General features: G+C 37.5%; 4 protein-coding genes across 5 annotated transcripts; 1 reads left to right on the forward strand and 3 right to left on the reverse strand.

Moving 5' to 3' along the window:
- Positions 1-130: 130 nt before the first annotated feature.
- LOC127251538 (polygalacturonase ADPG1-like) lies at positions 131-2,390 on the reverse strand. The gene is made up of 10 exons (XM_051275269.1): positions 2,298-2,390; positions 2,064-2,207; positions 1,832-1,969; positions 1,453-1,629; positions 1,335-1,361; positions 1,028-1,235; positions 856-937; positions 651-759; positions 453-569; positions 131-361 (listed from the first exon to the last, which is right to left on the reverse strand). Exons 1-10 carry the CDS (start codon positions 2,331-2,333, stop codon positions 131-133), a joined length of 1,269 nt encoding a protein of 422 aa, XP_051131226.1. The 5' UTR covers positions 2,334-2,390.
- A 1,137-nt stretch (positions 2,391-3,527) lies between these two features.
- Positions 3,528-6,420, reverse strand: LOC127251378 (polygalacturonase ADPG1-like). The gene is made up of 11 exons (XM_051275043.1): positions 6,274-6,420; positions 5,829-5,962; positions 5,595-5,738; positions 5,369-5,506; positions 4,983-5,159; positions 4,865-4,891; positions 4,578-4,785; positions 4,401-4,482; positions 4,195-4,303; positions 3,997-4,113; positions 3,528-3,905 (listed from the first exon to the last, which is right to left on the reverse strand). The coding sequence occupies exons 2-11, from the start codon at positions 5,862-5,864 to the stop codon at positions 3,675-3,677; spliced, it is 1,269 nt and encodes a 422-aa protein (XP_051131000.1). The 5' UTR covers positions 5,865-5,962; positions 6,274-6,420; the 3' UTR covers positions 3,528-3,674.
- Positions 6,346-8,641, forward strand: LOC127251379 (uncharacterized). Its single transcript, XM_051275044.1, has 2 exons — positions 6,346-7,088; positions 7,625-8,641. Exons 1-2 carry the CDS (start codon positions 6,480-6,482, stop codon positions 7,985-7,987), a joined length of 972 nt encoding a protein of 323 aa, XP_051131001.1. The 5' UTR covers positions 6,346-6,479; the 3' UTR covers positions 7,988-8,641.
- Positions 8,417-10,836, reverse strand: LOC127251380 (uncharacterized). Of its 2 annotated transcripts, XM_051275045.1 has the most exons (8): positions 10,675-10,836; positions 10,449-10,579; positions 10,063-10,132; positions 9,795-9,877; positions 9,558-9,596; positions 8,932-9,002; positions 8,740-8,854; positions 8,417-8,641 (listed from the first exon to the last, which is right to left on the reverse strand). In XM_051275045.1, the coding sequence occupies exons 1-8, from the start codon at positions 10,721-10,723 to the stop codon at positions 8,573-8,575; spliced, it is 627 nt and encodes a 208-aa protein (XP_051131002.1). In that variant the 5' UTR covers positions 10,724-10,836; the 3' UTR covers positions 8,417-8,572. The 2 variants fall into 2 exon arrangements, with proteins under 2 accessions (XP_051131002.1, XP_051131003.1); XM_051275046.1 differs by lacking the exon at positions 9,558-9,596.
- Positions 10,837-11,609: the final 773 nt, after the last annotated feature.

Here is an 11,609-nt window from a genome sequence, read left to right on the forward strand (position 1 = left end):
GTAGACACATTATATTGATCATAAATTGCCATGTCAACCAAAACAATATGTGTATGGACACTAAATGATACATAGCTGAAATGCTTTCCGGTTTCACATTATTTCATCCTCACTTCTAACCATAAGAATGTCAGTCTAGCAGACAGGTGGAATCCGGGGCGACATCTGTTACATTGCCATGAGCATTTCTGCAATATGTGGTGACCACTTTTCCAGCCATGGCTGATGTCAAGTGTATGTCTTCCATCAATATTCCACGGCATGGAACCGAGCTGCTGCACTTGAGATTAATGGCAATTTCAGTGCTCGATGTCCCTGACATTCCCCTGTAAACTACCTGGCTTATCTGCACTCCAGTTTCCTGTCGTAAAGAGAGATTTTGAGGCATTGCGCTAGTCTGATCCAACCAAGGTAAAACTACTTAGACAAGAATCTTGATCTTTATATTTTACCTGCTCTTTGCAACCATCCCTAACCTCACAGTAATTTTGATCGATGATTATAGGGTTCTTAACAGAGTCCACTGTGAGATTCTCAAATTTAATGTTGCGCACGTATCCTCTCCCGACCTATCGAATTAGCTTATTATTAGCTTGGTACAAGGCATGATCATTGTATATATCTCTATGTATAAGTATGTATTTATATACCTGCCATGTTTTAATCCGAGCTCCATTAGTGGTTCCAGTGAAGTAAGCATTAGTGACAGAAATATTCTCTACTTGAACGTAATTTCCTGATCTTCCGAGGCTTCCAATGCTATATCCAATCCAATAATCATAATAATAATGATAACAACAAACAAAAAAATTAATTAGTTTAGTAGACACTTTTTAGAGTAGATAAAATATTTACCTGATGCCGTGTCCTGGTCCACATTTAACATTCTGTATGTTAATATCCCTAATTCTATCCCCAATTGATATGCAATCATCCCCTGCTTCCATCCACACATATTTATTAAGCACATTGTGTTTGTTACATTTGTAGGAACTTTGTACATGGAGAAGATAACAGACAGACTCACCGACGCCGAAGCTGGAATTGGAGATGGAAAGATGCTGAGTGTCTTGGATGTGAATGCCATCGGTGTTGGGGCTGCTCCCAGGAGACATCATTACCACATTGTTTACGTTGAATCCATTGCAGCCCATGATGAGAATATGTGTCTGCGCGCTGTCTTTCAAGCCCACATTCCGAACAATGCTCTCATCGCACGACAAAAACCGCAGCGCCTGTTAAGACGACGCATCTTTTAACAGACGACGTATCTTTTTTCATAAGAAATGAATACATACATATAAACACCATCGTCAAGCCCGAGTAACACTTACCGTTGGAGCCAACGACGTGCAAGTTTTCTGAAGAATGAAATTCAATGTCAAATTTCATCTATGTAGAAAAAAATAAAATCATTGAAAATTGTAGTATTGCATAATCTTAGACAGAGACCAGATGGGGATTATATCTGCAGGACTGATCCCACCAGGCCTTTCCCCTTCCATCAATGGTGCCATTGCCAAATCCATCCACTTTGAGGCCCTTCACACCCTCAAATCCCAGCCATTGGCTTGCATCTTTTCCATCCCAAAAACCAGGTCTGTCTGGAGCTATTATTGTCCCTGCAATCTGCACGCAGTCATGCCAATGCCAATGTCAATGTCAATCATAGTTTGGTATAAAAACACAAACTTTGGTATACACGTCAGTCAAGTTAAGTTAATCCCTTCTAGTCCAATCAAATTCTTGAAACAAAAGGCCATTCTTGAAACCGATTTAATATCATTTCATATAACAGTTGAGTGTCAGCGGAAAGTAGCAAACTACCTACCACGAAATGGATCTCGGGGGCTTGGCATGGACCTCGAAACATGATGGGGTTCACCAAAAATGTGTGCCCTGATGGAACAATGAGTTTGGGGTTTGGGGTTGAATCTCCACATGCAGCATTCCATGCCTCACCAAATGCCTTCAAATCAATTGAATCAAACACACAACCACATTAACTGCAATATATATGTGGGGAAGTATTGATTTCCAACCATATATAAGTAAATAAATACTTGGGAATTTTCAGTTTGGCCATCACTTTTAGCTCCATAGTCCATCACATTAAATTCTTTTCCATAGACATGGAACACATTTCTTGGGGAACCATTGTTAGAGAGGGCCAAAGCTAGAATGAATAGCACTGCTCCAGATATATCCTGAAAATGTAACAAAATTGAGATTGTTAAATCTGTGCTACACAATGAGAAGAAAAGAACCAGGAATTCATTATTGAATTAATTTCTCACCATGGAACTGTTGATTGTATGTCTCTGTGTGTACATGTATATATTGTATAAAATGTATATATATATATATATATGAATGCTGAAGAGCCTTGTTGCCACAATGCAGCTGCACTCTGGAGAAATGAATCAGTTTTAATCTGGAAAGCAAATTAATTATAAGGAATCATTAATGCAGAAAAGGTTGACAAACTAATTAAAGAGAATAATTAATTTTTAGGGGATGGATTCACCAAATCATTTAAGAATCTGGTAAGAGTTGGAGAATCTCCACAATTTTAATACAGGGATTGAGTGCTTTTTTTTTTTCTTCAGCACATGTTACTCATTACTTAAAAATTTAATTTTCTTATATTAATAACATAATTAAATCAAGTAAATCAAATGATTTTCAACGATTTTAGTTTGGGTTCTGAATATTTAAATCAGCATTCGATCCATGGCCATTTTTTATATAATTTATTTTTTTGACATAATTCCATTTTTATTACAAGGGTTCACCTGCTGTATTTTTTTATTTTTTTGTACCAGCTACATTGTATACATAAATGTATTCTAATGCAGTATATTAATCGCCTTTTTAGACATTGTTGGCTTTCCTTATTCTTTTACCTTCTTGTTTAATGATTTTATCATAGTTTACTCTTTGATGGCCTGGGTGTCTTGTAGGTGAAGAATAAAGTTGTCAGTGAAATAATAGAGTTCATCAAGGGTCATCAGCTGCTGTTTGATCAAATTCTCCAGGAAAATCTTTTCAATGATGATGAACTGACAATGGAACTACTCAATCTTGCTGTGGGTATACTAAGCAAGGTAATACCCTATCTAAATTTACTGAAGCCTTTCGAACATGATCAAAGCTCGCCAGAGGTGGAAACGATTCATGTTTGTTTCCTTGCCTTTTGGTCATTTATGCTGTTGCTAGTCTTGAATATACGATTCATTTCTTTCCTTACCAGATGAGTGTATTTTGTTTCATAAACTATATAATACTTGTATCAATCGATTATTTCCAGATATTTGATCTTGTAGCACAATATATTTTTTAGAGCTTCTAATAGGCCATCTTAGCTTAAGATAAAATGCAAGAATGTATTCTGTTTCCAACTTTTTTGACTTATGAGTTGCCCTGTATTTCATTGTGAAGTAGTTTCACATTTTTCCAATATGAATGATTAAGATTCCGGACTTCCAATAGTTGGCTTCCTACATTGTATTTTCTTTTTGCTTGAATTTGTATTCCAAACATGTAGACACATTATATTGATCATAATTTGCCATTTCAACCAAAAACAATATGTATATGGACACTAAATGATACACAGGTGAAATGCTTTCTGGTTTCACATTATTTCATCCTCACTTCTAACCATAAGAATGTCAGTCTAGCAGACAGGTGGAATCCGGGGCGACGTCTGTTACATTGCCATGTGCATTTCTGCAATATGTGGTGACTTCTTTGCCAGCCATGGCTGATGTCAAGTGTATGTCTTCCATCAATATTCCATGGCATGGAACCGAGCTGCTGCAGTTGAGATTAATGGCAATTTCAGTGCTTGATGTCCCTGACATTCCCCTGTAAACTACCTGGCTTATCTGCACTCCAGTTTCCTGTCGTAAAGAGAGATTTTTAGGCATTGGGCTAGTCTGATCCAACCAAGGTAAAACTACTTAGACAAGAATCTTGATCTTTTTATTTTACCTGCTCTTTGCAAGCATCCCTAACCTCGCAGTAGTTTTGATCGATGATTATAGGATTCTTAACAGAGTCGAATGTGAGATTCTCAAATCTAATGTTGCGCACGTATCCTCTCCCGACCTATCCAATTAGCTTATTATTAGCTTGGTAAAAAGCATGGTCATTGTATATATCTCTATATATATGCATGCATGTATATACCTGCCATGTTTTAATCCGAGCTCCATTAGTGGAACCAGTGAAGTAAGCATTAGTGACAAAAATCCTCTCTACTTGAACGTAATTTCCTGATCTTCCCAGGCTTCCAATGCTATATCCAATCCAATAACAATAATAATGATGATGACAACAAACAACAAAATAATTAGTTTAGTAAACATTATTTTAGAGTAAGATAAAATATTTACCTGATGCCATGACCAGGTCCACATTTAACATTCTGTATGTTAATATCCCTAATTCTATCCCCAATTGATATGCAATCATCCCCTGCTTCCATCCACACAGATTTATTAACCACATTGTGTTTGTTACATACATATTGAAGGAACTTTGTATGTGAAGAAGATGACAGACAGACTCACCGACGCCGAAGCTGGAATTGGAGATGGAGAGATGCTGAGTGTCTTGGATATGAATGCCGTCGGTGTTGGGGCTGCTCTCAGGAGACATTATTACCACATTGTTTACGTCGAATCCATTGCAGCCGGTGATGAGAACATGTGCCTGCGCACTGTCTTTCAAACCCACATTCCTAACGCTGCTCCCATCGCACGATAAAAACCTCAGCGCCTGTTACGACGACGCATGCACCTTTTCATAAGAGACTGACTACATACAAACACCATCTTCAAGCCCAAATAACACTTACAGTGGGAGCCAACGTCGTGCAAGTTTTCTGAAAAATGAAGTTCAATGTTAAATTTCATCTATGTAGAAAATAATAGAATCGTTGAAAATTGTAGTATTGCATAATGTTGGACAGAGACCAGCTGGGGATTATATCTGCAGGACTGATCCCACCAGGCCTTTCCCCTTCCATCAATGGTGCCATTGCCATATCCATCCACTTTGAGCCCCTTCACACCCTCAAATACCAGCCATTGGCTTGCATCTTTTCCATCCCAAAATCCAGGGCTGTCTGGAGCTATTATTGTCCCTGCAATCTGCATACATTCATGCCAATGCCAATGCCAATGTCAATGTCAATCTCATTTATTTAGTTAATTACTTAATTGATTAGTTTCCCACTGACTGTTACAAAAACTTATAACTGTTCACTTGAGTCAAGTTAATCCCTTCTAGTCCAGTCCAATTCTTGAAACCGATTTAAAGTCATTTCACATAACAGTAAGTTAAGTAGCAATGTACCTACCGCGAAATCGATTCCAGGGGCTTGGCATGGACCTCGAAACATGATGGGGTTCACCAAAAATGTGTGCCCTGATGGAACAATGAGTTGGGGGGTTGGGGTTGGATCTCCACATGCAGCATTCCATGCCTCACCAAATGCCTTCAAATCAATTGAATCACACACACAACCACATTAACTGCAATATATATTTGTATCTATATGGAGTATGTGTTAAGTAAATAAATACTTTGGAATTTTCAGTTTGGCCATCACTTATAGCTCCATAGTCCAACACATTGAATTCTTTTCCATAAACATGGAACACATTTCTTGGGGAGCCATTGTTAGAGAGGGCCAAAGCCAGAATGAATAGCACTGCTCCAGATATATCCTGAAAATGTAACAAACTCGAGATTGTTAAATCTCTGCTACACAATGTGAAGAAATGAACCAGGAATTAATTATTGAATAAATTTCTCACCATGGAACTGTTGATTGTATGTCTCTGTGTGTACATATATATATTGTAGAAAATGTGTATATATATATATATATATTATATGAATGCTGAAGGCAAAATGCAGCTTGACTCTGGAGAGATGAATCAGTTTTAACCTGGAAAGCAAATTAATTACAAGGAATCATTAATGCAGAAAAGGTATGGCAAACTAATTAAAGAGAATGGATAATTGTTAGGGGATGAATTCACCAAGTCATTTAAGAATTTGGTAGAGTTAGGAGTATCCCCACAATTTTATTAATAATTTACTTTTCTGGCATAATGCCCCTTTTTAACAAAGCTTCACCTGAATTTTATTTTATTTATTATTTTTCACATTAATAAAAATAAAATCTAAAAAGAATTCTATTATTTTATTGATTAGCCTATCCCAAAACTTCATTATTATTAAAGTATCTAAAATTACCTTAATCCACTAGATTTAATCTGTGACATCGTCCTCCTCCTCCTCCTAAACCTACACTCAGAAGATCACAGGTCAGATTAATTCGAGAGTCACGGGACACTGATTCTCAGTGAACTGTGCAGACCGTAGACTGGTAATTGGACAAAGAATTGGTTTTCAAGATCTAGGGTTTCATAAATTTCTACAGATTTGATTCCCAATTGTCCATGGCCAATGCCTGGAGAAGAACCCACCCCACTAAAATTCTGACCCCAAAGACCCTTCTCCTCTTCGTCTCCACCTCCTTCCTCCTCCTCTTCTTCTTCTACCTCTCCACCCAAAACCCTAACTCCCCCAAAATTCCCCAAACCAAATTCCGCAGACCTTCAATCTCTACCCGCCCCATCAATCCTTTCAATTGCCGCAATGCCCCACAAGCCCACCCCGTTTTCGCCAACACCGTTGAGGGTCTCAATTTCCCTTTCATGTATTCTCTATCGGACTTCGGGAATCTCCCGGAGAAGCCCCATAAGAACATCGTCAGGACGCTTAAGGGGAAGGCGTTCCGCCGGCCGGACATATCCGCCACAGTGCAGGAATTGTTGGGGAAGATGAGATCGGAAAATAGGAGTGGGGTTTTTGTCGATATTGGGGCTAATGTAGGAATGGCTAGCTTTGCTGCAGCTGTGATGGGATTCAAGGTGTTGGCATTTGAGCCTGTTTTTGAGAATTTACAGAGGATCTGTGATGGGATTTACTTTAATAGGGTTGAGGAGTTCGTGGAGGTGTTCGAGGCTGCAGCCTCTGATGCCACTGGGAACATCACATTCCATAAGGTATCATTGATTTTCTTTGGTTTTTCTCGAAATGGGATTCTTCTTGTGTGTATAATTCTTGGTTCTTTGATGTGGATTTTTTGTTAGGTTTTGTTGATTGGATTGGATTCTTCCTGCTGTATTTACCTAATCTGTATAAGTATGGCTAGTTTTGTTGTGTGGACATATGCTAAAGAAGGCTCTAATGATAACATCTTTGAGTTTTTGTAATTTTCAGTTTCGAAAAACTTCTTTAAAGTATCCAAGTGGAAATTTTTTAGATGAGGAGATGTAAGGAATTCTTGGTTTAGCTAGAGAAGATGGAATTGCTTTAATATGCATTACACGACGAACCGCGTATCTCTATGGTTAGAATCATTCGATAGATGTCTCTTTAAGATGATCTTCTCAAGAAATTAGGATGATCTATGTCTTTGGAATGTCATTTTTTGTACTCAGTAATATGTGATCAGTTCAACCATTCTAGTATTGTTTTCATTCAATTTCATTGATCGACTCTTAATTACTTCGCTTTTGTGTGCATGTAAATTATTTAGTTGGTTGGTCGACTTGACAACAGCGCAGTCTCGGCCACTGGCGCCAAATTGGCATTCAAATCCAATGAAGAGATTGCGCTTCAGGTCAAGTCCATTCCTCTCGATGAAGTAATCGGAGAGTCAGAGCCGGTGCTTATGATTAAAATAGATGTCCAGGGGTGGGAGCATCATGTTCTAAAGGGGGCATCAAAATTATTGTCGAGAGAGAAAAGCGAAGCGCCATACCTAATATACGAAGAAGACGAGCGCTTGTTAGCCGCAAGCAACAGCAGTTCCCAAGAGATACGCTCCTTTCTTCGTGGTTTGGGTTACAAGCAGTGCGTGCAGCACGGCACAGACGCGCACTGCACCAAAACGGATTGAAATTATCGACTCGTTCAGACAACATTTTCCACAGAAACTAACATTCTTAATTTACCCGGCGATGCATTCTCCTGATTGTTTTTCGAGCACAGGGAGGGGGATCAACTTCTTGCAGCAATCTGGATAGATTGTATGGGCGAACAAATGTCGTGATTCTTGTTATCCAATGCTGTAAGTTCCAGTCTTGATCTCCCAATGTTGATTTTTTCGATCGATATTCATATATATATATATAGGCAATAATTTTTTTGATTTCGTGCAATACTTAGGATGAAGTTTGGTTTTCTACCTACATACACAAGACTTTAACCATTCTTTGGCAAATTAGTTTATCTGTAACCTTTTGACCTTTGTGAAGTATTGAATATCAAAGAAAGCCTTTTGAGGTGAATGCAATAATTAATTAATACAGTTTTTCCTAAACATAAATTGAGAAAGGGTAAAAGATGTGAAACAAATCTCAAGGGGTATATGACTCTGCTTTAGAGGATTACATGTGACTATTTACCATTACTTCACGTATATTCCAACATCTATACAAGAAAACATAAATATTTGGACAACAATATCGACTATTCGATTCAACTATTTTGGTCCGCTAGTTTTTGAAGCACCACATCTTTCCACCATAACATCGTAAAGTTGTTTACCATTCTGCAATCGGTAATAAATAGTATAGCCAAAAGCGATTAGTTAAGGGAATAATATTTCATTCATAACCAAAGAAGATCGTAAAATATTGAGAAACTTACGAAAATCACAGGGAAAAAGTGTATTTGTCCTTCAGGTTTTGTTTGAATCTCCTTGAAATAAACTAAGATTGGAAATGAAGGCCACCAGAGCTCCCAGTTAACAAATGTTGAATATCTGTAAGTTTGTGTGATGGTAAAATATAATGTCTATACATGACAAATTAAGGATCAGGGTAATGTGATTCTACTTACTTCCATCGATTTTTCCCACCTACAAAAGCATTTTCACCTGACTCTTCAAGCTCGTTTCCAATCTTTACCTCCTGTCATAAACTCATAACTGATGATGAATAATTATAAAGAATCTCATGTCTATGCATGTATACAGATCTGTTGTCTGCTGTACAAAACACTTTCCAACAAATATGCACATGCAAGAAAGTCTACCGCCTAAGATACTGAGAATTGCACAATGATCTGCATAACAATATGTAGCAATTTATTTATTTTTTTTAACCCTGAAACTTCGACATTGTTTTTAGTTCATAACTACTAACCAAATGCACCTTAGCACCAGTGTTTCAAGCAAACAAGAAGGTGAGATCAGTGAAGTATCTATCTTCTGAAAATTGATGAACATAATGGAAAAAAAATGAAAAATAGAACTGGGAAAGGCAATTTCTTTATAAATTGTCTGAAAGAGTGTAATAACTTGCTAATTTTTTTCTACAGCAAGACACAAGAATTTGACAGAACAAAAACTGTTGCAAATTGTGATTCTGGCATCAACAAAATAACAACAGCATGGGAAATTCTATCAACTATGTGTATTAATGATGTGGTAAGCATATATATTGTTTTGGGTTGAGTAAACAAACCAAGGCCTCCCCATCAAAGACAAATCTCACTCTTGTACTCTGGAACAAAAAAAATACAAAACAGAACATATATCCCAATGTTAGTGCAACACAATGAGGATGTGTTATGAAAAGAATTATCAAGACAATACATTTTCAACTCCAAAAACACAATTTAATTGGATAAATTCCGAAAGGAGGTAGAAAGGTAATATTTGTACAGATTACAGAATAAGTTTGTGGTAAAATTTGTGCTACCTGGACTAAAAGGAGCAAGCCGAGTAGGCCGATGGGAACTGCTGCTGCTAAATTATCTACATAAACAAAACCACCAGCCATCCCTGCAAAATGTTGGAGGCTCATAACTTTATATATAGCTTGCATAAGTTAATTCCCGTCAGTTGGAAAACTATGCAAAGCAAACTGATTGGTCTATGGTGCCAATGCATGAATTTGGATCACATCTCACAATCAATAAGAGTGGACTGGAACAGTGAAATTCAATGCAACCAGTTCAGTCACCTACCGAGAAGCACAATTGGGATGCGGTAGTCGGGGTCAGGAATGATGGTCTCTTTTTTAACTTTCCTTCCAAGCTGCAAAGTGTTTCAGTAGTGTTTATAATCAAAATTGATGATATTAGCCTTTTCTTTGATTCATCAAATTGTGATCTACAACAGCATATGAAACACGATTCCAAATGATGCAAAGAGAAACCACATAATAAGGCACAACAGCATAAGACGAGTACTTCTAATACACTTATATATTCCTAGGGATAGATTAGCATTCTTATGCATTAGTACGGGAAGTAACGGCTAAAGATCAACTAAAACAATTCTCTTCATTAAATTAATTCTACGATAGAAGTTAGCATCAAATTAACAATAAGAAAAGTCGAAATATACGAACCACAGAAGAAACAATTCCGCGGCCCCTTGAGACATTCCTACTGCGTATTGTCAAAATCGAGTTCTTGTACAAAAATCGGCCACCAAACGAACTCCGAAAACTTCTTCGAATAGCGCCAGGCTTATCATGATCTGACAAATAGATAGCAACAAAACGATGTTCGCGACATTACCAAACCTGCCAACAGCAATGTCACAACCAAAGTACGGAAACGAAGAAGGCTTACACAAAGAAGTAATAAATCGAGTCGAAGCACACGAGAGAGCGGTCTCCATCCGTGTAACCGCACAGAGGAGCACTGCTCTGCTCAGTAGCTTCCCAAACCTTTCTTCTTCAGCTGAAGAAGAAGATAACAGAGTCGTGTCGATCGTGGAAGGCCATGAATGAATGAGCGGCTTGTGTATAGTGAAAATGTGAAATGACCGTATAGCCCTTGAGTCCACCTACGTTGTTACACATTGGGCTGAGTCCCTAATGATGGCCCATTATAAAGCCCAATATATTCATTAATATAAAGTCCAAATCTAAAGCCCAGCTCAATTACTTACTAAGTAAGTAGTACTTAGTACTACATGGGATGGGGCCGGTTCTGTGTGTATATAACTGTTTGTCAGATCAAGATCAAACTTGCATTGTATCCGTAAATACACGTACCAAAAATTAATAACGGCTGTTAATTTTAGATATAATTTTTTTTTTTACAAAAAATATAATAGTGTGGAAACATAATATCAAATCAATTTCAATTTGATTTTGAGTCATCAACATGAACCGAAAGAAGAATGGATGTTATTTTATTATTATTATTTCTTTTTTTTTTTTTTTTTTACGAAATGAGAACGCTGCAGTCGCTACCCGAAAGTATGACAAGTGACTTGAGGTCAGGGGGTTTGAACCCACGAGACTTCATGGTCACAAGTTCAACTTTTACGCTGCTAACTACAGTATTATTATTATTGTTAATAAGTAGTGTGTGACTATTCATTCATTAATTCATGATTCATGTGAGGACAGGCCGCCCAGGTCGTCAGAGAGAGGCCATTCATGCCATATAGAATAAATATAAATAAATAAATATTGCGTGGGATCTATCTCTATCTATCTATCTGAGATGGATGGACTATGACAAAATTTCAAGACTACTTGGCAACAGTATGCAAT

Source organism: Andrographis paniculata, unplaced genomic scaffold, assembly GCF_009805555.1.
Source record: "Andrographis paniculata isolate CXL003 unplaced genomic scaffold, ASM980555v1 Contig45END, whole genome shotgun sequence".
Classification (NCBI taxonomy): Eukaryota; Viridiplantae; Streptophyta; class Magnoliopsida; order Lamiales; family Acanthaceae; genus Andrographis; species Andrographis paniculata.